Source organism: Mustela nivalis (genome assembly GCF_964662115.1).
Source record: "Mustela nivalis genome assembly, chromosome: 5".
NCBI lineage: Eukaryota > Metazoa > Chordata > Mammalia > Carnivora > Mustelidae > Mustela > Mustela nivalis.
This window is the reverse complement of record NC_139024.1, coordinates 115,981,148-116,005,903: the sequence shown is the minus strand read 5'-3', so window position 1 is coordinate 116,005,903 and position 24,756 is coordinate 115,981,148. Positions and strand designations below refer to the sequence as shown.

General features: G+C 41.5%; 1 protein-coding gene and 1 long non-coding RNA gene across 15 annotated transcripts in view; one reads left to right on the top strand and one right to left on the bottom strand.

The window, feature by feature from the left end:
• The window catches only part of LOC309865718, a 120,687-nt gene that overhangs the window by 93,889 nt on the left and 2,042 nt on the right, over window positions 1-24,756 (top strand). The window contains exon 3 of the long non-coding RNA XR_014312242.1: window positions 17,121-17,241. This is a non-coding gene — a long non-coding RNA (uncharacterized lncRNA). The remainder of the gene's footprint in view (window positions 1-17,120; window positions 17,242-24,756) is intronic.
• FKBP5 (FKBP prolyl isomerase 5) overlaps window positions 8,765-24,756 on the bottom strand; it is a 117,083-nt gene continuing 101,091 nt past the window's right edge. For 11 of the 14 annotated variants that reach the window (XM_082732382.1, XM_082732388.1, XM_082732395.1 and 8 more), the window contains 5 exons: window positions 24,557-24,647; window positions 22,110-22,193; window positions 14,068-14,253; window positions 11,537-11,776; window positions 8,765-10,849 (listed from right to left, as the gene is read on the bottom strand). In XM_082732382.1, the coding sequence (XP_082588508.1) occupies window positions 10,745-10,849; window positions 11,537-11,776; window positions 14,068-14,253; window positions 22,110-22,193; window positions 24,557-24,647 (706 nt within the window). In that variant the 3' untranslated portion in view covers window positions 8,765-10,744. The remainder of the gene's footprint in view (window positions 10,850-11,536; window positions 11,777-14,067; window positions 14,254-22,109; window positions 22,194-24,556; window positions 24,648-24,756) is intronic. The other 3 variants (XM_082732385.1, XM_082732387.1, XM_082732386.1) reach the window with 1 other exon arrangement.

Sequence of the window (24,756 nt, the reverse complement as noted above, 5' to 3'; positions counted from 1 at the left end):
GTGGATACCTGGATTCCTTTCTTATTAAGATAATTTGTTGTTAGTGTATAAAACTATTGATTTTTTTATGTTAATCTTGTGTCCTGCAACTTTACGGAATTCGTTCATTAGATCTAACAGTTTTTGGTAGAGTCTCAATGGTTTTTTACACATAAAATCATGCCATCTGCAAACAGAGGCAATTTTCCTTTTTTTAAAAAAAAATTTATTTATTTGAGAGAGAGCATATGAGCCTGAGGAAGGGGTAGGGGAGAAGGACAAGCAAACTCCATGCTGCACAAGGAGCCTGTCATGGGGCTAGACCCCAAGACCCCAGGATCTCGACCTGAGCTGAAGGCAGATGCTTAATGGACTGAGCTGCTCAGGCGCTCCCTTTTTTTCTTTTTCTTGAGTGATTGCCTTAGCCAGAACTTCCAATACTGTGTTGGATAAGAGTGGTGAGAGTGGGAATTCTGTCTTGTACTTGATCGTAAAGAAAAAGCAATCAATGTTTCACTATTGAGTATGATATTAGCTATGGGTTTGTCATATATGGCTTTTTATTATGTTGAAGTACTTTACTCCTATACCTAAGTTATAGAGTTTATCATGAATGGATGCTGAATTTTGTCAAATGCTTTTTCTGTTTATCATTTTATTAATGTGGTATATCATATTGATTTGTGTATGTTGAACCACTCTTGAATTCCCAGAATAAATTCCACTTGATTATAGTGAATAATCTTTTAATGTGCTGCTTAATTTAATTTGCTAATATTGTTTTGAATATTTTTAGGTCTATGTTCATTCATCAGGATATTGCCTATAGTTTTCTTTTCTTGTAGTAGACAATAATGCTGGCTTTGTAAAATTAATTTGGGACTGTTCTTTCCTCTTTTTTTTTTTTTAAGACTTTGAAGGATTGGTGATAATTTTTCTTAAATTTTTGGTAGAATTCATCAGTGAAGTCATGTGGCCCTGGTCTTTTCTTTAATTGGGAAATTTTTGATTTACTGAGCAATTTCCTTACTAGTAATTGATTGGTTCAGGTTTTCTATTTCTTCTTAATTCAGTTTTAGCAGATTGTATACTTCTAAGAAATACTCATTTCTTCTAGGTTGTCCAATTTGTTGGCCTAAAATTTGTCATAATAATTTACTATGATCCCTTGTATTTCTGTAGAATTGGTAGTAATGTCCTCATGTTTCCTTCTAATATTTGTAGTTTGAATCTTCTCTCCTTTTTAAAGACTTAGCTACCTGAATGTTTGTCAACTCTATTATATTTAAAAATAAGTTAAGTTTTGGGGCGCCTGGGTGGCTCAGTGGGTTAATCCTCTGCCTTCGGCTCGGGTCCTGATCTCAGGGTCCTGGGATCAAGCCCCACATCGGGCTCTCTGCTCAGCGGGGGGCCTGCTTCCTCCTCTCTGCCTGTGTCTCTGCCTACTTGTGATCTCTGTCTGTCAAATAAATAAATAAAACCTTAAAAAAAATCTCTCAACCCCATTTATAAAAAAAAATAAGTTTTGGTTTCATTGATTTGTATTTTTTCTATTGTCTATTTCATTTAACCCTGCTATCATCTTTATTTTCCTCCTCTGCTAGCTTTGGCTTTAGTTTGTTCCTTTGCTCTTGCTCCTTAAAGTTGGGTTTTGGATTCAGGATCTTTGTTTTTTGAGTACCACATTTGTTGTAAAAGTGTGTTTTCCCCCCCCCATTTTTGTGAATTCCCCAGTTTTCCTTTTTATTGACTTTTTAAAAAGATTTTTTATTTATTTGAAAGGGGACTTGCGAGTAGATGCATGAGTGGCAGGTGGGGAGGTGGGAAGGGGAGAGGGAGAGGGAGAAGCAGGCTCCCCGGCAAACAGGGAGACCAATGTGGGGCCTGATCCCAGGACCCCAATACCATGACCTGAGCCGAAGGGAGACATGTAACTGACTGAGCTACCCAGGGGCCCCTTGTTATTGATTTCTAAATTTACCCCATTTTGATCAGAAAAGGTATTTTTTATGACATTTATCTTTTAAAATCTATTGAGACTTAATTTGTGGCCAAACATGTAGTCTATCCTGGAGAATGTTCCATGTACACTTGAGAGGAATTCATATCCTTTTGTTCAGTGGATTCTGTCTGTATGTGTTAGCTCTAGATGGTTTATTGTGTTAAGTCCTTTATTTCCTTATTTTTTGTCTGGTTGTTCTATCCATTCTTGTGAGTGGGGTATTTTTTTTTTAAAGATTTTATTTATTTACTTGACAGAGAGAAATCACAAGTAGGCAGAGAGGCAGGCAGAGAGAGAGAGGAGGAAGCAGACTCCCTGCTGAGCAGAGAGCCCGATGCGGGGCTCCATCCCAGGACCCTGAGATCATGACCTGAGCCGAAGGCAGTGGCTTAACCCACTGAGCCACCCAGGCACCCGTGAGTGGGGTATTGAACTCTTTAACTGTTATTATAGAAGAGTATTTCTCTCCAATTGTTTTTACTTCACATATTTTGATGGTCTCTCATTAGGCACAAAACTTCTATAGTTGTTATACCTTTAAAAAAAAAGATTTAATTATTTATTTTAGAGAGAGTGAGAGTGGGGGGAGGGGCAAAAGGAGAGGGATAATCCTCAAGCAGGATCCCTGTTGAGCATGGAAGCCGATGTGGGGCTAGATCTCACAACCCTGAAATCATGACCTGAGCCGAAATCAAGAGTCGGATGCTTAAGCCACTGAGTTGTTTAGGTGTCCTTAGTTGTTATATCTTAATGCATTGAAACTTTTATATAATGTCCTTCTGTCTCTTAAAATCTTTTTGAAGTCCTTTTGTCTAGTGTTAGTATAATCCTTTTGTTGTCTTTTGGTTTTTATTTGCATGGAATATAGTTTTCCATCCTTTCATTTTCAACCTATTTTTGTTTTTGAATTTCAAGTGAGTTCCTTGTTGGCAGCATATAGTTGCATCATGTGTTTTCATCCATTCTGCCAGTCCCTATCTTTTGATGGAATTTAATTCATTTCCATTTAAAGTGATTCCTAATAAGGATGGACTTACTCATCATTGTGCTATTTGTTTTCTATATGCCTTATAGCTTTCCTTTTATTTCTTGCATCCCTGTTTTCTTTTATGCTTTTTTCTTATTGAAGAGATTTATTTAGAGAGAGAAAGAGAGAAAGAACAGAGGATGAGTAAGGGGGAGGAGGAAAGAATCTCAAGCAGACCCTGTGCTGAGCATGGAGCCCCATGGGGGGCTTGATCTGGGATCCTGAGTTCATAACCTGAGCTGCAACGAGTCAGACACCCAACCAACTAAGCTGCCCTGACACCTCCATTTTTTTTCTTTTTATGGTGAATTGTTTGAATTTCTGACTTCCTCTTTTGTATATTCTATAGCTATCTTCCTTTTGGTTACTGTGGTGATTATATTAACAAAGTTATTATATTCTAACTTGAATGTATAGCAGCTTAACTTCAGTAACATATAAAAATTACTCCATTAGAGCTCTGTCCCCAACATTAATTAAATTAAAATTACAGTTTTATACATTGTGTGCCCAAATACATAAAATACTCATTTAAGTGTATTAATCTCCTAAATTATGTGGAAAACAAGATTTGGAGTTACATACCAAAGTTACAGTAATACAACCTTTTACATTACTAATTGTTTTCCTTCTTTAAACGTATTATTCTCTTAAATCATGTAGAAAACAAAAAGTGCTGTCACTAACCCTTGTTAAAATAATAATAGCTTTTAAGTATATTTACCTTTGTTTATTTTTTTAAAAGATTTTATTTATTTATTTGACAAAGAGAGATCACAAGTAAGCAGAGAGAGAGAGAGAGGAAGAGAAGCAGGCTTCCCACTAAGCAGAGCGCCTGATGCGGGGCTTGATTTCGAGACCCTGGGATCATGACCTGAGCTGAAGGCAGTGGCTTAACCCACAGAGCCACCCAGGCACCCAGTATATTTACCTTTAATGAGACCTATATTTCTCATGGCTTCAGGATATTATCTAGTGTCCTTTCATTTCTCCTTGCTGGTATTCTGAGCATCTCTTTTGGGACTGGTCTCAGTGATCACCAGCTCCCCTAGCTTTTATCTGTGAATATCTCAACCTCTCTGTTTTTGAAAGACAGTTTTGCCAGACAGGACCCTTCATTGACTTTTTTCTTCTTTGCCCACTGGAATATATTGGCCAACTATCTCCTAGCCTCCAAATTTTCTGACGAGAAATCTGCAGATAATCTTTTGAGTCTCCCTTCTATGTGATAATTTGCTTCTCTTGCTGTTTTCAAGATTTGTTCTTTGTTTTTTGCTTTTGGAAGTATGATTATAATGTGTCTAGTGGTGGGTCCTTTTGAGTTCATCTAATTTGGAAGTTGTTGAACTTTATGGATTTTTATGTTCATGTGTTGCACTAGATTTAGGAAGTTTTCCTCTAAGTTTAGGAAGTCAGGATTTCTTTTACAGTTCTCTTCGCCCCCCTTTCTCTCTCTTTCCTTCTAGGACTCCCATGGTATGAATGTTGGTCAGCCTGATGGTCTCCCACAGGTCGATTATACTCCATCTGCTTTTTTCAATTCTTTTTCTTTCTGCCCCTCAGTCTGGACCATTTCCACAGTCCTGTCTTTAAAGTTTGCGAATTCTCTTCTGCTGGCTCAGCTCTGCCTTTGAATCTATCTAGTGAGTTTTTCATGTCTATTATTGTGCTTTGCTCAAAAAATTTTTTTGTTTCCTCTTTATTGATATTTCCATTTTTATTTACACAATTTTCTTGACTTTCTCTATATCTTCAATTTTTTGAGCATCTTGAAGATTGTTTTAAAGTTTTTGTGTAATATACTTTCCATCCTTTTTCAGGACAGATTCTGTTTTTGTTTTTTTCCTTTGAATGGGCTGCACTTTCCTGTTTCTTCGTATGCCTTGTGGTTTTAACACTAACATTTGAATCTAATAATGTGGTATTAAGTCTAGAAATCAGTTTCTCCCCCTTCCCCAGTGTTTGCTGCTTGTTACTGGTTTTAATTGTTGTAGGCTGTCTCTGTGCTGAGGAACAAACTGAGCGGCAAATTTAATGTCTTTTTTAAGGTCTTTCCTGAGCCCTTTCCTAGCCATGTACTGTCACTTGCTAATTACCCCCAATATGCACACCTGTTTCTGAATGTTCTAGTCTTTAATGGCTCAAAAGGGGAAAATGTGAAAAATGAAGAGGGGTGGGCAAAAAGGTTGCTGACCCTTTAAATCTCCCTGGAAGTCACTTGCACCTCAGTGAACAGAAGCAGCCATCAGGAGAATGTGATCCCCAATATTCAGGGGCAGAGTGCTTTTTGCTGTGGGAGCTGCTCCAGAAAAACCTGCAGAGCTTCCTGCCGGGCTGGGGTGGCAGATGGGTAAACTACTATGGTGCTAAGACTTGAAATTGAGTGAAACTGACTGCAACTTACCATCCATGCCTTCCTTGGGAAGTTGCCTTTGGTCTTCAACAGACCCCAGAGTTGCAAAATAGTTATATTAGATTCTGCCAGTGCAACTGTTGTGGAGGTACGGAGAGGAGGTGCCTCCTCCTCTGTGGTCTTTCCAGAATCTTCCTCCCTGATCTATTCAGGATGAACTCTATGAGTTATCTGTATTACTGGAGGCAGATTTAAAATCAGCATAGCCTGAATACACAGATCCATTTTGCAGTTATGCCCCACCCCCTCTACTCAAGTTGCTGCTGGTTCACCATCTCAAGGATTTTAACACCAAAATCAGGTTGTAGGAATTGCTAGAAAACCACATGGTTCTGGCTTCCACATTATCAAGACAAGTAAAGGATTAAAGGTGTGAGATCGAGGTGTGGGACTGCTGTATGGGAAAGGACAGGAAACCAATTTATTGAGCATCTACTGTGTACTAGATTGGTGATGGTGTACTAGGTACTGAGACAGTGAGGAGTCAAGGAATAAGTGAGTTCCTGGATCCCTCAGTGGTGGTCACATGAGTATTAACTGTATGTCCAGGCTATGTCAGACTTTGATGTCTGTAGAGGCTGAGAGTATAAATGTAGGCTTAAATTTTTAGACTGAAGAGATCAGGAATTTTCAGTGGGAAAAGATGGCTGTGAGCAGATATCAGATAAGTTAGCAGAGCAGCTAGAATTGGACATCACATCCCCCCAAACCAATCATTGGCTCATTGTTCTTCCCACCTTATCTCCTTGGTCAAAAGCTTTAAGGAGATAAAGGTGCAGGTCCTCCAAGTAGGAATATTTAAGTTTCTGCTCATAATGAGCAGAGTCGAAAGGAAAACCTTTGCATTTTCTTGCTTCAGTCAGACTCCAAGGTGGTGGGTTGTGTTCTAATACCCAGAGAAGAAGATCTGAAAAAGAACCTAAACACCAAAGGTCACTGTAGCAAGACCAGGGGGTTCACATGCACCTCAAAGGGTGTACATGGACCTAACTACAGCTAACTTTTGATCAGATCTTGTGGCAGCACCTGTGCATCAGAAAGGAACAGATAACGATCTCGAACAGATTCACGGGAGGCCAAAAGAAGCCCCCCCGCCCATCACCTTTGATGGGCATTTCTAAGGGATGTATGAACCTCCGAGACCCAGAACACACAGCCCCGAGAGGTTTCTGAGCAAAGGTGAACATGAGGGAGGGCCAAAGATGAAGTCAGTATGGTCAGCACTCCTATACTGTATCACTGAAAATATTTATAAAGTATCATTTTACTAACTGTAGAATACACCACTGATGTAATGCTTCATTATACTTAACCAATCCCCTTTTATGTATATTTACTTCCTATTACTATCTTGGGACTAAATCTTTGCATACATCTTAAGTTATTTCCTTAAATTACTGCAGAGTTTCTGGAGCTGGGTAGAGTATTTTATTCATATACTTAGATTTATAAAAGAACTGCAAAGATGGCACGGAAAGTTCTTGAATGCCCTTCGACCAGCTTTGCCAGAGCTTCTTTAAAAAGCAAAACATACCTATCCTTTACATACTAGTGCATTTCCCCTATTTTCACTCCAAAGTTTAGTTATGAGGCCTATGGCTCTGCTGCCATTTCAGGTTTACCAAATGCTTGAGGATTTTAAAGAACTACCAACAGCTCATTCCAGTGGTCAGGACATCCCGCAGACTAGAAAAAGACTTACTTTGGAATTCTGAGAGCCCATCAGTTGACCTGGATGACTGAGGGTGGCCGCTTCATCATTCTGGGCCCTCCCCCACTTGGTTCTCCAAGAGCCTTGAGGAATCCCTGTATAGGGTACTATGCTCCAGTTGTCCCATCTGTAGGTAGTGGTTAGCCCCAAAGGGATGCTAACAAAGGTCCTCCTGGGAGTTACTTTCTGCAGTGTCCCTTTTCTGCAATGTATTGCTAAGGTCACACGTGTACCTGATGTGCAGTTATCGATTGAGATAAATTATGCAAAGAGCAGTGATGAAATTATTGAATTATTGAATTGAAATTATTGAAAATTACTTTCTTAGTATCTGTCCCTACCCCCCACTCCGAATGTCAGCCAAGTAGGAGAAAAATATGTAAGAAAGCGCTGAATGACGGTCCCTGAAAACTTTCTCAAGCCATGAAAGAATGTCCCTTTATGTACAATTTTGCCAGTCATTGCTATTCAAACACATAAGCAGCCAATTGATGGAAATAATATACAGCTAGGTCAGGGAATTTGGAGCTTTGGGATTTTGACTAAACAGCTCAAATTCAATGTATTTTGTCACAAATGTTGGCGGGTCCCCCAGCGTTGCAGTCTGAGAGAATACATCCCAGGGCACTGTGCTTAAGAAGGCTGAGCAAGTGTGGACAAAGGTCTTCACTGATACTCCTCCTGGTCTGGAATGGACACAGGCTGCCTTGAATCACCCAGGTCACAAACTTACAGCTGGGAAACTTTCTCTGGCTATCCTAAATAGCCCTACTATGATCGCTATTTGCTTAGCAAACACATGCAAATAAAGGGAATTATTTCATTCCCAGGTAACTTAGCAGCAGAGGGGTAGGAGTCGAATTCAACCTGGAGATGAAGGAAGGAATTCTGAAAGACTCAAAGGTAGCGGCCGGAGCCCACCAGGGCCGTGCGCAGGTGCCAGCGGTTAAGAACAACTAGAGGCAGGCTCGCTACCAGCCCACAGCTGTGTCGCCTTTCGTTTGCAGTCTAGGTGGGCTCTCCGTAGGACTTCAGGGTATGTAACTATGAGTATCTGATGAAATATGCCACTTAAGGAAGAGGAAACACATGCTGAACCCAGAATATCCCTGCCACGTGTTCATGTTTTACATAGAGAGGGCACGATGAAACCTCTTCGTTTCCCAAACTGAACCTGCCTTACACAATCAGTTAATGTGGTGGAATAATCTACCAGCGGACGAGAAAACAAATTCCTCTTGTTTTTCTGGTGGTTGGGTTCATTTGAACAAAGATGCATCACTCCTTTAGCCCGATGCTGAGTTCCAGGTCTGCCTCAGAGTGAGGAGGACCACACTGTCTCCAGCCAAAATTTTCTGAGGTCGCATTTCTTCAGCTTGGCCCACACTAGTTTTCCAACCAAAACAACTTTGCCTGAGGACTATTTAAACAAAACCCAAGAATAATGGGAAATCACATTTGGTTGTTTGAGGAACACAAAAAAGTGCATCTGAATGATTTTTTTTAAACAAGTTTTTAATTCATCATATGCTGCCTCAGCGCTCCAAATGCAGTCTGAAAGACGGTTCAAAGACATCTGCTGGTTTCCAGACAAATTGAGATTACTGAATTTGATAACAAGAATATACGAAGTTTCTTTTTTTTGAGTGGTGATGGGCACTTCACCATCCTTTGCTCAGAACCACCCGCACACCCCAGCTCTCCCCTGCCACGAGGTGACCCGTAATACACACCCAGGAGTCAACTGGCTGGGATAATCTAAGATTTGGAATCATTTTTGGGTTGTTACCTGCAAAAAGCTAACTGGCCTTTTTAGGATCAAATCTCAGTATTGGCCTCACTGGAGTCCTGCTTTAGTCAACAGAGCTACAAATACTAACGAGTCAAGCAAACAAAGCAAAATTGACTTCTGCTTGTCATGTTTACTTTGTGAGACTGGGGCTTTTTAAAGAAATCTTATGAAAAAAGACAAGAATGAAAAATTAAAAGGATTCTAGTTGTCAAAGGAGAAACAATTCAATTTTCATTTGTTCTATGGAGAAGAAAACTGGTATAAATGGAAAGGATTTTATTTTTAGATTTCAATGTGGGTCCTAACCTAACAGGTGAAGGGTTTTGCTAAAACCACCATTAAAGTAAAAACTAGTAATTGCCAGTGTTCTTTAGGATTTTACCAAGTGAGATGTTCCAGGTTGGAGCTACTGTTTCCTTCGGTTGCAAACGTGGGCCTACAAGTGCTTCTCAGGCCGCAGGGAGAGAAAGCCACGCTCAGTCTCGCTTACCCGTGAGGACCAAGACTCCACTATGTGTATGTATTTTAAGACTTGCCCTGATTCCATGCTGTGGGACTGGAGCTTTTAGGTGAGATGTGTCTGCATGGGAAGCGGTTTTCAATTCTTTTTCACAACTCACACCAGAACAAAGAAGCCATCGGCAGGGAAAGAAAGCTACTGCGTGCCAAACCTGTGAGGAGAACCCTTAATGTACAAGAATACCACCTTCTTTTTTCAACTCCACAGATACTGTTTTTAAAAAAATCAAGCTACTTAGTAGTAAAAAGTCAAAAAAAATTTTTTTTGCATGATAGAGGAGTGTAAGTAAAGTTTCATAAATCAGTATACATGTTTATGAGCCGGTAATTTTTAAAGACAAAAAAAAAAATTAAAAAGCTGCGTGGATCCTAAATGGATATGTAAATGAATCCACCCCAGGTCAGAGATATTTTAAGAACAGATCTTCAAATCTTAATAGCAAGGGTTAGAATGGTAATAGGAAACGGAGCAGCAGCATATGCTGGCTGGCAGTACTGTACTCAACATTATATCCTACAAGGGACAGAGGAGGGGAAAAAGCACAATTCTGGCATCTCAGAACTTCATCGACTGCAGGGGAAGCTAATCTAGAAACTCCCTCTGCTCATTATCATTGCTGAAGAATGTTTTGGGAAGGACAGACTCCCTCCTCCAGGGCCAGGCTGGGTGCAGAGAGTCCCACTCTCCCAAGCAGGCTGGCTTAGTGAGGGGGGAGTTCGGCTAAGTCAGCAAGCGACTGCTGAGATTCTGGCTTTTGAGTCTGGTGCTGCCGAGGACCTGAGGGAATTCCAGACCCCTCTCCCCATGGGTTCTATTGGATAAAAATGCTAGCACTTCAGTCAATTAAAAAACAAAACCTCCTCCTCCTCTCCCCCACCCTACGGTAGGAAAGGAGAAAGTCATGAAACATTTATTTTTAGGTTTCTGCAGTGCTATTAAAGTTCAATCAGATGTAACAGATAGCCTCAAATTGTTAGGATTATCTCAAGGGACCCTGAATTAGATATTGAAAGTTGACAGAAACTGAAATGAGCTGGACTTAGCTGTTGGCTCAATCTCGCCACACCAAGTCATTTCCATTTTGTTCCACCTGGAGTGGTCCCATGCCACCCCCTCAAGGAGAGCACTGGGCAGCAGCAGGGTGGCTGTTTTCTGGGAAGCTACTGGTTTTGCCATTTGCTTCCAGACTCACACAGACTCTAACAAACTTTACATTAAACACTGCTTAGTCCTGAGTTGGGTGAAAGCCCATGGAGGAGGGGGCCAAGTTCATTAGGGCTCTTCCCTCCTTTGCGTGGGGTCATACGTGGCCTCCAGCTTTTTCTTCCATCGCTTGACTTTCTGTTTCCTTTTCATTGGTGACCCCTTCTAAGGTCTTCTTGCCCATGGCTTTACTGGCCTCTTCCTGAGGAAGAAATAAGAAATCAAAAGAACTGAAACATTCAAATAATTCCTGGCTCCTGCTGACTGCTGGCCTGGCCTCAGACAGCAGGAGAGCATGGCGCATACTGCGCCAGGCCTGCCTGGGTGGCTAAGTCAGGGCAGTGCTGCCAGCAGTTACGAGGGGGTAGCTTTCACTTTTCTTTGGTGAACGTGCCTGGCTTGGTGGAGGGAGGAGGGAGTGCCGCGACTAGAGGGCAAGGGAGTGGAGGATGAGTTCAGGACCAGAATACAACTTTGCTGGAGGGGGGCGCTGACAATGTAAAGGGTATGATGGTGGGGCTTCCCCATGGTGGCCAATTTCCTGGGAATATGGGAAGTCTCAACAAAGAAGCATTATCCGAAAAAATACTTGATGTGTTTGCTTTTTAAGCAAACTTTAGTACATCTCCAAGGAACTTCCTTTTCTCCTCTCTTCCATGGACATGTCAGTGCCTCACAACTGTGTATGTCTGGTGAGCAGAATAGCCTGTTCTACTTCTGGATCCAAACCAGCCTCAGATCGGGTCAGAAATCATTCTGTCCACTCTTGTGCCTCTCGGGTTGTCTACCTGCCTTTTTACCCTATGCTTAACCTTCTTGACACAAAAATCAAAGGGGCAAGGTCAGTTTTTGACATACCCGAAGGCAAGGGGGTTCTGTCTATACATACCTTCGCATCCTGCTCTGCAAACTTCTTGAACATGTTGGCGTATATCCTGCGGTCCCGCTCATTGTGCTCCTTAGCCTTTTTCTGGCACATGGAGATCTGTAGTCGTGCAGCCTTATTCTGGGGATTAACTTCCAGCACTTTTTCGAAGTCACCCTTGGCTGACTCAAACTCGTTCATGAGCAGCTGGGCTTCCCCCCTCCTGTACAAGCCCTTCTCATTGGCACTGTCTAGTCCAAGGGCCTAGGGACAGATGGTCTACATTTTAGAAAGCATGAATATAATTTGTGGACATTTCAAAGAAGTTCAGTATTTAAATGACTTACCAAAGCTTTCTGGCCAAGGGGACTAAAAAAAGTGTATTAAAGAGATAAGACTCAAGGTAATTAAATACTGTTGATCAAAATATAATGGACTTCTGTATTTAATGCAATTTCTATAATGATCCCAAGGGGACTTGGGAGGGGCCTCTGTAGAAGTTCATTTTAAAATTCAGTGGAAGAGGGGCGCCTGGGTGGCTCAGTCGGTTAAGCGTCTGCCTTTGGCTCAGGTCACGATCCCAGAGTCCTGGGATCGAGCCCCACATCAGGCCTCCTGCTCAGTGGGAGCCTGCTTCTCCCTCTTCTCCCTGCTTATGCTCTCTCTTGCTATTTCTGTCTCTCTCTCTCAAATAAGTAAATAAAAATAAAATATTAAAAAAAAAAATTCAGTGGAAGAAGTAAATGCCCAAAATGGCAGAGAAAATTTTGGGGAAAAAAAAATAGGAGGGGACTGACCTACCACAAGGGAAAAAAAACCATTATGAAACCACTGAAATTAAAAGTTTGATTGCTAGTTTATGTGCAAACAGTTACATGGAACAGAACGAAGCATTCAGAAACAGATTCCTGTGTATGTATATTAAAAGATTTAAGAGGGACAAAGGTGGGAATGTAAATCAGTAGGGAAAGGATTAACTTGGCAATAAATGGAGCTGAGACTGGCTATAAACATGGAAAATAAGAATTAAATTTTTACCTCATATCAAAACACGAAAGATTCTAGGCCAAATACACTTACATGCAATCTCCCCCATCAAAATATAATAGAGTTATTTTTTTAATCAGTTTTTTAAAAAGCACACCAAGTTAGAGTAGGTTTTGCAAGTACTTAACAGCATTATTTTTATCATCTTAGGGTGGGGGAGAACTATCTAGTTAGAAAGTAAAAGATCTGACAGATATTAAAATATTAACACTATACTTACAAGCGAGGAGAACAAGGTTCCTACTGGCAGGCAAAGGGTTAACAGTAATAATGTACAGACTGCCTCAATCAATATAAATCAGTCAAATAATCTAGTTGAAGCATATGAACATGCAATTCACAGAAGAAATGCAAATGACTAATAATGAAAAGATGTATGATTTTCATTAGTAACCAAAAATAAAAATGAAAACAAGAATTTTTTTTGTTGCCAATAATAATGAGAAAAAAATACATGGATAATATTCAATAATCCCAGGTTTTGGCTCTGTATTTCCATACCTGGAAATTGAGCCTGTAGAAACAATCCCAGAAGTATATGGAAGTGGCCTGTGTACATCCTCTATGGAAGCAGCTCCAAGTCTATCATACGTAAGTCTTGAAATGCTTAAGTTAAGTCTGTTCTTATTACATTGAACCTGAGGAGTTCTTATATCCAATATCAAATACCACAGATTTAAGAAAAGTCATAGATTGTAAGAATTTTAACTTTTTTTTTTTCTTCTAAAGTAGGCTTCATGCCCAGTGTGGAGCCCAATGTGGGGCTTGAAATTAGGACCCTGAGATCATGACCAGAGCCGAGAGCAAGAGTTGGATGCTTAACTCCCTGAGCCACCCAGGCACCCCAATTTTAACAAAACTACTCATAACATATTATAGTCTATGCATCAGAAAAGCCTCACTGTGTGGTGTCTGGGTGGCTCAGTCAGTTAAGCATCTGATTGTTGGATTTTGGCTCAGGCCATGATCTCAGGGTTGTGGGATGGAGCCCGTGTCAGGCTCCTTGCTCAATGGGGAGTCCGCTGGGGATTCTCCCTCTGCCTCTCCCCTCCCCCACTCTCTTGCGTGCATGTGCACACTCTTTCCCTCTAAAAGAAATAAATCTTAAAAAGAAAAATCTGAATGCAATCGCAATCTTTCTGAGTTTCCCAATTCATAATGAGAAACAAATAATTCCAAGTAAACAAGTATATATAAGAAAGCAAAATGAGGGCGCCTGGGTGGCTCAGTGGGTTGAGCCGCTGCCTTCGGCTCAGGTCATGATCTCAGGGTCCTGGGATCGAGGCCCACATTGGGCTCTCTGCTCAGCGGGGAGCCTGCTTCCCTCTCTCTCTGCCTGCCTCTCTGTATACTTGTGATCTCTGTCAAATTAATAAAATCTTAAAAAAAAAAAAAAAAGAAAGCAAAATGAAAAGACCTCCACCCCTTGGCTTAGAAAAAGTAAAAGATGACCAAGTATGAAGATGGAGAAAAAGATCTGGAATATCTACATGCACGTCACTCGTTACCTTATCACAGCATTCCACAGCTTTGGTGTATTCTCGAAGCTTCAGGTAGCACATGGCCAGGTTCAGGAAGGCAGCAAGCAGAAATGACTCAGAAGCTTTAGACTCCTTTTCTGATAAGCCATATTCCATCTCTAGCCAGGACACGATCTTCCCATATTGAATCACTGCCTGCATGTACTTGCCTCCCTAGGAGAAAAAAAAGCTAGGGATTATTTCTTGTAAAGGCTCTGGAGGGGATACCCAAGAACTGTAAGCTCAGGCCTCCCCGAGACAACCAAATCCTCCAAATGAAACAATCCCCTCATACTAACCATGATATTTGATCCGTTCTTTCTGCTCTTAGGAGACAGCCATGCAGGCCCCCTTTCCCATTCTCTCTGCAGTGCCAGTGGCCTCTGAGCTGGTTGAGGACAGTGCACTCTACAATGCTGTTTGTTCTCCAGCAAGTACCATCTCATCCTTTTCCGAGGGGACAGTTCTTCCAGCAGGAGGGCGTCAAGGCTTTGGGTGACATTCTTTGGTGCTAGTGTTTATCACACTTTCATAAGGCTGGTGAGTAGTTTTAGACTCTATCACTAGTTTACTTGAAGGGGAAGTTACTTTTCCCTTTTCTCCTGATGATCAGCACTCCACAGTAGAAACTACGTGCTGGTAAGTGCCAGTCACAAATACAGAAAACCTTAGTTATCTAAACCAGGAGTTGCCAAACTTTTTCTGTAAAGGGGATAATAAATATTTTAGGCTTTGCAGGCCAAACAGTCTCTGTTGCAACTCGGTCAACAGTAGTGCAAAAGTAGTCACAGACAATATGTAAATATGTTTGATCCCTGAACACAGGGCTTTGGGCTCTGACTCCCCGTGTAGTTGAAAATCTGTGTAGAACTTATTTTAAATGATTTAATTACTTATCATTTTATTAATTTTTTTTTATCATGACAAGGGTACTCTTTCATTCCCCTCACCTGTTTCACCCATCCCCTCACCTAGCTCCCCTCTAGTAACCGTCAGTTTGTTCTCTGTAGTTAAGTCTGTTTCTTGGTTGGTCTTCACACCCCTGCCCTTTTCTCATTTGTTTTGTTTCTTAAATTCCACATGAGTGAAATCATCCGGTGTTTTGTCTTTCTCTGACTTATTTCACTTAGCATCATACTCTCTACCTGCATCCGTGTCATTGCAAATGGCAAGATTTCATTCTTTTTATGGCTGAATAATATTCTACTATATATTTACTCTGTATCTTATCTATCATGTACTGATAGACACTTGGGTCCATATCTTGGCTATTATAAATAATGCTGCAATACACATAGGGGTGCCTGTATCCCTTTGAATTATTGTTTTTGTGTGGGTAAACACCTACTAGTGTGATTACTGGATCACGGACAGTTCTACTTTTAACTTTCCAGGAACCTCCAAACTGTTTTCCACAGTGGCTGTACCAGTTTGCATTCCCACCAACAGTACAAGGAGGTTCCCCTTTCTCCGCATCCTTGCCAATAGTTGTTGCTTCTAGCCATTCTAATAGGTGTGAGGTGATATCTGATTGTGGTTTTCATTTGCATTTCCCTGATGATGAGTGTTTATATAATTGTGACTTCCCCCAAACTTTACTCATAGTCTACTGTTGACTGGAAGTTTTATTGATAACAGACAACTGAGCAACACATTTTACCTGTTATTTGTATTATATATGGTATTCTTACAATAAATATTAAAACAAAATGTTATTCAGAAAACCATAAAAGAAAATACATTTATGATACTGTACTGCATTTATCAAAAAAAGTCCGTATATAATTGGACTGGTGTAGTTCAAAGCCATGTTGCTCAAGGGTTGCTTGTAAGTGTATGTGGCTGTGTCCTAGTAGAATGTTACTTCCTAAAACAATGTAGTCTGCTGACCTCTGATCTACAGACAATGGAAATACACATAGTTGAACAGCATACAACATAAATAACTAAGACACAAATCACACAGATGTCAGCCGGCGAACTACATGAGAAAAATCTCCTACCGTATTTTTGCTCTTACCTGATTGGTAGAAAATTAACAATTATGAATAACAACTGTGTAGTTAATTTGTGTGAATTAATTATATATATGCTCCATGCAAGAAATTATGGGGCCAGGACAATGTGTTTATTGCCATTTTAGGATGAAAGAAGTGACAGCTGGTAAATACACAAATAAAAGGGGAGTACAGGTGAGGAATCTCCTCTGAAGGATTTGACTATAAGCCTGAAAGCAGATGACACATCCTACCAGGTGGCAGAATTGTCGCCAGATCCCTGAAGATATTAGATCCAATGTCTGACCCATGAGCAGTGTTAAGATCATGTTGCTAGGACTTACCACAGTCAAAGCAGTGTATATACCTCAATGTAGAGGTTTTTCCCCATACTCCAAAGGTCACCCAAAGACTAAGAAGAGAGAAACCCGGAGCAAATCTACGAGAATGTTCCAGTTACAAAAGACTTCAAGTGTCTGGTATAAGAAACGAGCTCCACTCGTAGAAAGAAGCCCTGATGCTGATTTTTGGTGATGAGGATGGGGCAGACCAGTTCCAAGTGGAAGGTCTAAGTCCGAAATAAAGGAAGGCTACATGCCCCACTGAACATCCCACTTCACAGGTGACTTGTTTAGGGAACAGAAGACTTATAGCACCCACAGGTTCTGCGATAGAAGGGCAGTGCGAAAAAATTCTGAAGAGTTTTGAAGGAACGTGTACTAAAATCAAAGTCTATTACCCTCTCGGCCTCAGACATTTGTGATACGGTTATTTATAAGAAAATGAAATCCAGGCCCTTTTATAACAAATGCTGAAATTTTTGAGAAAATTATATTATGCATGCTATGGACTGAACTGTGTGTCTCCTGTGCCCCTGATTCACAGGGTGAAGGCCTATCTCTAATATGATGGTATCTGGAGATGGGGCCTTTGGCAAGTAATCAGGTTTCAGTGGGATCGAGGATGGGGGCCCTCATGATGTACTTAATCCTGTTGCAAGAGACACCACAGAACTTCCTTCCTCGCTTTCTCCCCTGCCGCTAGCACCTAGGAGGGTTCATTCAGGACACAGCAAGCAGGCAGCCATCTGGAACCCAAAGAGAGCACGCTCACAAGACACCAACCCTGCTGGCACCTTGATCTTAGACTTCCAGTCTCCAGAAATGTGAGTAAACTCCTGTTCTTTATCTCACCCAGTCTAGAAGATATTGTTATGGCAGCCCAAGGTAATAAAGACAACACTTACATTTTATCAGAGCCTGAGGCCCACTACTTTTTGAGGCACTACAGAGAAGAAAGTCCTCCTGAGTTTCAGGGTTTGTCATTTCTTTCTTTCTCTGTCTTTTCTCTTGCTGGATGGGGAGCAACTGAGGATAGGAATCATGTCTTATCCCTTTGGAATATCCAAAGATACTTAGCACAAAGAAGCCCTAGTAAAGATCTGAAGAAATATTAAGGTCAAAGATAGAACTATGCAATCAAAACTTTCTCTATCATGGGGAGCAAAAATGGAGAAGTGCATAGAAATGAAAGGTATCATTTTATTTAGATTAGGTAAGGAGGACAGGTATTTTCTCTGTTCTGCCAGTTGCTTCTTTCTTGTCCTCCTCAAATGTAGCTGTTACCTTTTCTTTTTATCTCCTAATGTATTATCATAGGGAAAGAAAAAAGCCAGGGAGGACAATGACTCAGATCTTATAATAATGGTAGGTTCTGGGGTACCTGGGTGGCTCAGTCGGTTAAGCACCTGCCTTTGCTCAGCCTGTGACCCAGGGTCCTGGGATCGAGCTCCACATTGGGCTCCTTGCTCAGCCAGGAGCCTGCTTCTCCTTCTGCCCATCCCCTCGCTTGAGCACTTTCCTGTTCTCTCTTTCAGATAAATTAAAAAAAAATAATAATAATAATGGTAGGTTCTAAATAATCAGAATGGTAGAGGGCTATGGTTTCAAAAAACAAGCAAACAAACCAAAAAGCCAAAACCCAAAAAACCTAACAGACTTTGTAACAGTTCCTTTACATTTATACAGCATTTTAATTTCTTGAAAGCTCTTTCATCTGTCTCCTGACTGTACTTAGAGCTCAACTTCCAACAAACAAGAATCTCGTTTTGTGGTATTTCTGCTTCTAATGTACTAAAACAAGAGTTTTTAGCGTGGGGGTGATTCTGCTCCCTGGGGGGGCATCTGGCAATATTTTGTCACAACTGCAAGGAATGTGTGCAAGGAGTGTGCGTGCTACTGGCATCTAGTGGGCAGAAGCCAGGGCTGCTGCTACACATCCTGTAAAGCACAGGACAGCCTCTCAGCATCACAGAGCTACACAGCCCCAAATGTCAGTAGTGCCTCGGCTGAGAAATGCTGTGCTAAATGAATAAAGGGAGGAGAAAGAAGGCAGGGCGGACACTTCCTTAGGAGTTTTTTTAAAAACCAGAAATTCTAGAGTTATGGATGACTTGTTCCTAAATTACAGCATTGGTTTCTTGGTTCAGCAAAGTCAAAACACAGCAAAGCCTGGTTTGTCTGAAAAGGATTTGGTGGTAACCAGGATCCTTAACTAACTTGCTCGAGAAATGCTTTTTTCGCAAGGAGCACAAGGGGGCGAGAGAGCCCCGTATCACTGCAGTGTCCTCAGCCTTCTTACCACTCTGTCTCCAAGTCAGAAAAGAGAAACACTAGTCAAGTCCGATAGTTAATGCTCCTGTCCTGCAGGACACTATCAGCTCTGAGGGCAAAAATCAGGTCTGCTTAATTGGCTTGCACAATGCCTGGCACAATAGCATGTTGTTCTCTGTTAATTATTTTCAGAGCTAAATGAAGAGAGTCTTCTGCTTTTCTTCTCTTTAGCCTTCAGAGGTTGATATGAGGAGCTGACAATCTAAACAGCAAAACGATTCCCATTTTAAAACTGAGTGCAATTCAGCTCTTTACTAAGGGGAGAAATCTACCTACTTATGTGTAAACCAAATTCACAGGTCGATGAAAACGGAGCTGTAATGTACTAGATGGCATGAAGTGTAGATTTTTTACTTCGCCCCATCTCTGCTCTCACCCACACATCTGGACTCTGTGCGTGTGTTCAACATGCCAAGTCAAACACTCGGAAATACGAAGCCCAGGAGGGCACAGTGGCAGATTGAAACCTGCCCTGAAATTTTAAAAGGGAATGTGTACAGGAAACTATCTACCAACCATTTTTAAGTCTTACATCTAAAACTAGGATCACTGCTGGGATCTTTTACCTATAATTATGAAGGTGCCTCAAGGGAAGTCTCTAGTAGTACAAAATGTTCGGAGACATTCTGGGAGAAAAGTCTTAGGTCAGTGGTTTTCAACCTTACATTAATTTTCCCCCAACAGACTAATGTTTTGACAGATTTTGTCTATCAAACTGCATGTCAAAAATAATATGTTCCATATGTGTGACTGCTGATCCAGATTTTATCCAAAGATCAGTAATTTTTAGAAGGTTCTTAATATTATGAAATACACAAATCACTACTGCAATTGTGATGCTCAGAAGTGACAAAGTTAAGTAACCGTACGGACACAGAAACCCTGCTTTCTGCCACCGATCAGTAATTCTGGCCATCTCTGTGTTCAGCACACAGCAATACAACACGTGGCTTTGCCACATTACTTCATTACCAATACTGTTCCCTAAAGTTCTGAGTCATCAGCAACCAATTAGAGCTTCTGAATAGCTGAGCTGTTTTACTACACAGAGTTGATATAATTCTAATCAGATGCCAAAACCCCAACTCCCCCCCATCCCCAAACTATTAATATTCTACTTAGAAGTTTGGGAAGTAAAAATACAGTAAGGACTTTTATAGACTCCAGGTTTATAGGAAACACCATTTGGGACCTATGGTCCTAAGGGATTTTACAAAAAAATATTTCATTCTAGCATATTGTGTATTTGAATCTACACATAACTCATGTGGAAGCTTACTTGAATAGCTTAGAAGTAGCCAATATAGTTCAATTAGAAAAAATCAAAATTACTTTTCAAGAGTTTTGAATATCACAGAACTTTAGAGCTGAAAAAAGACTTGGGGATCATTTAATCTAACCCCATCACTTTTAAAAAAAGATTTTACTTATTTATTTATTGAGAGAGAGAGGGCACAAGCAGGCAGAGAGAGGAGCAGGTTCCCTGCTGAGCAAGGAGCCCCATGCAGGGGTCAATTCCAGGACCCTGGGACCATGACCTGAGCCAAAGGCAGACGCTTAACTGACTGAGTGAGCCACCCATGTGTCCCGTCATCACTTTTTTTTAAGATTTTATTTATTTATTTGAGAGAGAAAGGGAGAAAGCAGGGAGAGTAGTAGAAGGAGAGGGATAAGCAGAATCCCCAATGAGTGTGGAGCCCGATGCAGAGCTCGAGCCCATGACCTTGAGATCACTGTCTGAGCTGAAATCAAAAGTTGGATGCCCAGGGCACCTGTGTGGCTCAGTTGTTAAGCGTCTGCCTTTGGCTCAGTTCATGACCCTGGGATCCTGGGATCAAGCCCCACATCAGGCTCTCTGCTCAGTGGGAAGCCTGCTTCTCTTCTTGCACTCCCCCTGCTTGTGTTCCCTCTCTCACTGTCTCTCTCTGTCAAACTAATAAATAAAATCTTTTAAAAAAAAAAAGAGTTGGATGCCCAATCCACTGAGCCATACAGGCGCCCGTAACTCTATCACCTTTCACACACAAAAGTAACCTCTTTCAACGTTAAATATCTTTAAACCACTTGGAGCCATAAAGCCCGGTTTTCCCAATTTGGAGCTTATTACACTATTCCCCCAAGCTTTCCGGTGATCCATACACATTACCTTAGTATATATAATAGCTATAGATAAATATAAATAATCATATATTAACTATTCCAACAGATTTAAAATGTGTTTAGCTATAACCCACAGTAAGAAATACGTTTTCAATTATGATCCAGTGCCCACTCACACACAACTGAACAAATTTTATGAAACAAAATTTATCTTTACTACATAATGCAATACGCTTCCACTAAATTGGTATCATGGCCCAATAATGGGTCTGTTTCCACAGTCTGAAAAACAACCACGGCACGTGTTGGCCCTTCTGTGTGAATTCTGCCTTGGTTATATAGTCTTACATCATTCTCTAGCTGTTTCACAGGAGGCAGCACTGCTTACCCCCTGCCCCAGACAAGGCTGTCCGTGCAAAAGCAAGTCTCAGAGCAGATGCTCCATAAACAAGAAGAAAAAAAAAACTTGACAAAACTCCATTCTTTCACTCTCTTCCTCTCTAAACCCTTTCTGCTGGGCATGGAGAAGGTACTTGGTTGGGGGTGGGGAAGCAATGGCAATGGGCAGAACATTCTGATGAGAACTGCTATTTCTTTTTCTCTTATCTCGGGGGGTTTAAGATCTAAGTGAGGAAGTAACACATTCATTCCTAGATATAACTAGAAAGGGCTTTCAAGAAGCAATCAGTAACGAATGTCATTCAGGAGTTTCTCAAGATTCCTCACAAAACCAAATGTGGCAGGGATCATGTTGGCCACTAGAGGAAGTGAATATTCTCTTCCTTTTGGTTTCTTCTGGAATCTGTGCGAGTTCTTTCCTTTTGTCATGTGCCTCCGTGGCTCGACCGAGACAGCGGAAAGGAAGATGATGTGAAACTTACCTCCACGAATTCTCACTTGCTAACAATTATCCGATTCATTCTTTAGTTCTACACTTGCTGAGTGCCAACTATGTACCAAAAAAGATGCCTTAGGTCTTGCGAGATACAGTGGAGGGTGGGCAAGCCAGAACTGGCCTGCCTTTATGAATGGTTACAATCTGGAGTAGAATGTGTAAAAGAAACCTCTGTATTCTTTTTGTCACATTAATCCATTCCTTCTCACCATTTCTAATGCTGAAAATGACAGACTTGTAAAAATTCAGACTTACTCTTACCCAAAAGGGTGCTGTTAGAATTCAGAGTAGGGGATGTCAGTACAACTCACTGACAACCTGAACAAATTCTTTGTGATGGAAAAGACTGTACAAGGACTCACACACCTTGAAATACACAGTTCCCTTCTCTTTGACAATGGCAGCCTGCTCCAATTTTTCTTTGGTGTCCATCTCCCAGGATTCTTTGGCCTGTTGTGTAAATTTGTAACAACGGTTAGATGAACAGAGAAGGCAAGAGCATCAGCTAATGGCTGTAAGAACACACAGCAGCTTCTTCTAGGATACCCACACCTCAAAATGCACTGGCTCTTAAAACTGGGTGCCACTGCCCACTCACTGCTAGGCTAGAACTCACCTTCCATAATGACCAAGCTGCAGCCTGGCCCATGGTGCCCAAGAAGGAAGAGCAGGCAAAAGCACAGTAAGGAACCTAAGCCATTGTGTGCTGTTAAAGAGCGCATCTTTGGAGTTATGAGGTGAGGACACACAACAAAACCCAACGTCCCTCATCGCCCTCCCACAGACTTCCCCAGCAAACTGCCATTACAATTTCAGCAAGTTGTTTCTCTCAAGCCTCAGTGTTTCAAACTCTAAAATGGGAACACTACTGTAGTCAAGTCACAGGCGTATATTCACAAACAATTTTTTAAATGCCAGGCCAGGTCATTGTCTCTCCACTAGAACAGCTAAAGCTTCTAAATTGTGTCAACTTGCAGATGGATATCTGGGGGACTTCAAGCAAAACATAGATGTAGAAATATTTCCAGGGATTTCGTGACCATTTGCTATTTCGTATCATGTGTATTATCACTCTCCACCATTAGAGATAGGAATCCAGAGCCAAGTGCACTTTCAGTATGAATAGCTGGATTTAAAGGGAGTGGCAAGAGTCCCGGAACAATCTGGGATCCTTTAGGGGAAACGACAGTGGCTGGGTCAGTGCTACTACTACAGGAATTATGAAACTTGAGTGGGTAACCGTACAATTCTCTCTATTCAAGAAACAATTAGTGATGTATCCTGCTGCCACCCATCCCACCAAGTGAATAATGAGAGTTACCAGTCTTTCTGGCAACCCTGTGTTGCTTCTGACAATTTAGTTCTATTAATTTAAAATGTGGTAATAAGGGCCCTCAGCATTTTTTATATGGAGTTTGGCTTCTATGGGGTATAAGTGTGTTATTAATACTATGAGGCAGAGAATTAAAATGTTGCTTCCAACAACATCACACTTTCACATGGTTTCAAATATACATGGTTTCAAATATCCTGGAGCCACGTTCTCGGAGCAGGGAGCGCGTGGGGGCTCCTTACAGCACACAACAGTGAGAATGCACTGCGGTAAAGAAGCGTCCTCTGGGCTGTGGATGGGAGGGGGCTGTGGCGGCTTACTTGATTAAAATGGAAATGGGAAAGCCAAGGTCGAAATAACCATATGCTAAAGATTATTTTCTCTCTCTTTAATAATAAAAACCATCATGCTATGGAGGCAGCTTTGGAGGATCGGAGCTGAGCTGGCAGGCCTTCAGGAGGGGTACCCGGACAATACGTATGGTCATGACAACAGCATAATATGGTTGTTTGGGGGATGGAGTGTGAGGGGTATGATCAGGAACGTCACTGTTGGGGGAAAATCCCAAAGCAGTCCTCCCCTGACTTTCCTGGCCCAAAGTTCCAGCCCCACAGGACAATGATTTCCTTACTAAGTCTAACAGAATATAAACAGTCACATTTCCAGTCCACAGCTTAACGTACAGAACACCGAGGTAGCGCTACAGGCCTACAGAATGCAGTTCTTAGAAGCTCTCTGGGGAGAGCGGGGCCTCAGATTTGCAGAGGGGACTTTGCTGGCCGTGATGGTATGCCTAAGCACAGGCATTCGCTCTGTGTGTATCTGGTGAAACTGCTGCTCGGAGCCTCCAGAGGTAGGCCTGAGACAAACACGCTCCAGGAGGGCTGCTGCTTCTGGAACCCAAAGCAACTGACAAACTGTCTCGTTTTTAGACTTGGACAGGTAGGAAAAGGCAAGGCTGGAGGGTCAGCAGGTTTGTCTCTTGTGTCTCTTGTCATAGAGCCTGATGGTCCATGATGCCTTGCATTTTGGATAACTTCCTTTCCACGACTCCGAGAAGGGTACAATCCATTCAGCTTCAGAAAACTGCACCCCACTCCCCCAAGGAGCTGCTTGGCAGAACGTGAACCTTTTTGTCTTCAACCCAGGAAAAAAAAGTACAGAAAGAACAAGTCTAGGAACAAATAAGGGAACAAGTCTTGGATTCTACCCAAAAAAGTAAAAAAAAAAAAAAAAGGCTGACACGTAGGAACAAAATAAGAACACTGAGCTCCTTAGCTGTGTATCAGCTGTGCAGTATCAGTTCTCCCAGACTCTGGGAGCAGTGTCAAAGGCAAGAAACAAACTTCGTCACAAAAAGCACAACATACGAATAAATACCATCTATCCACCCCACTAATAATAATATAAGATAGTCATTTCTGGGAAGTGGACGGAGAAGAAATCTACCATGATTTAGAGAAGTTGGTTATTTTCTCACCTTTTCGAAACTCTTAAGTGTCACTTCATACATAAGCTCAGCATTAGGTTCAATGCCAAATTTCGGCTTCCCTGCCTCTCCAAAACCGTATCTGAAATGGAGAGTAAGAAAACAAAACTTTAAAAGAACTGATGTATTTCCAGGCACTTCTTCTGGTGTTCTGAGGCATCACGTTAGCACAGAGCTCTCATCTGCACTCT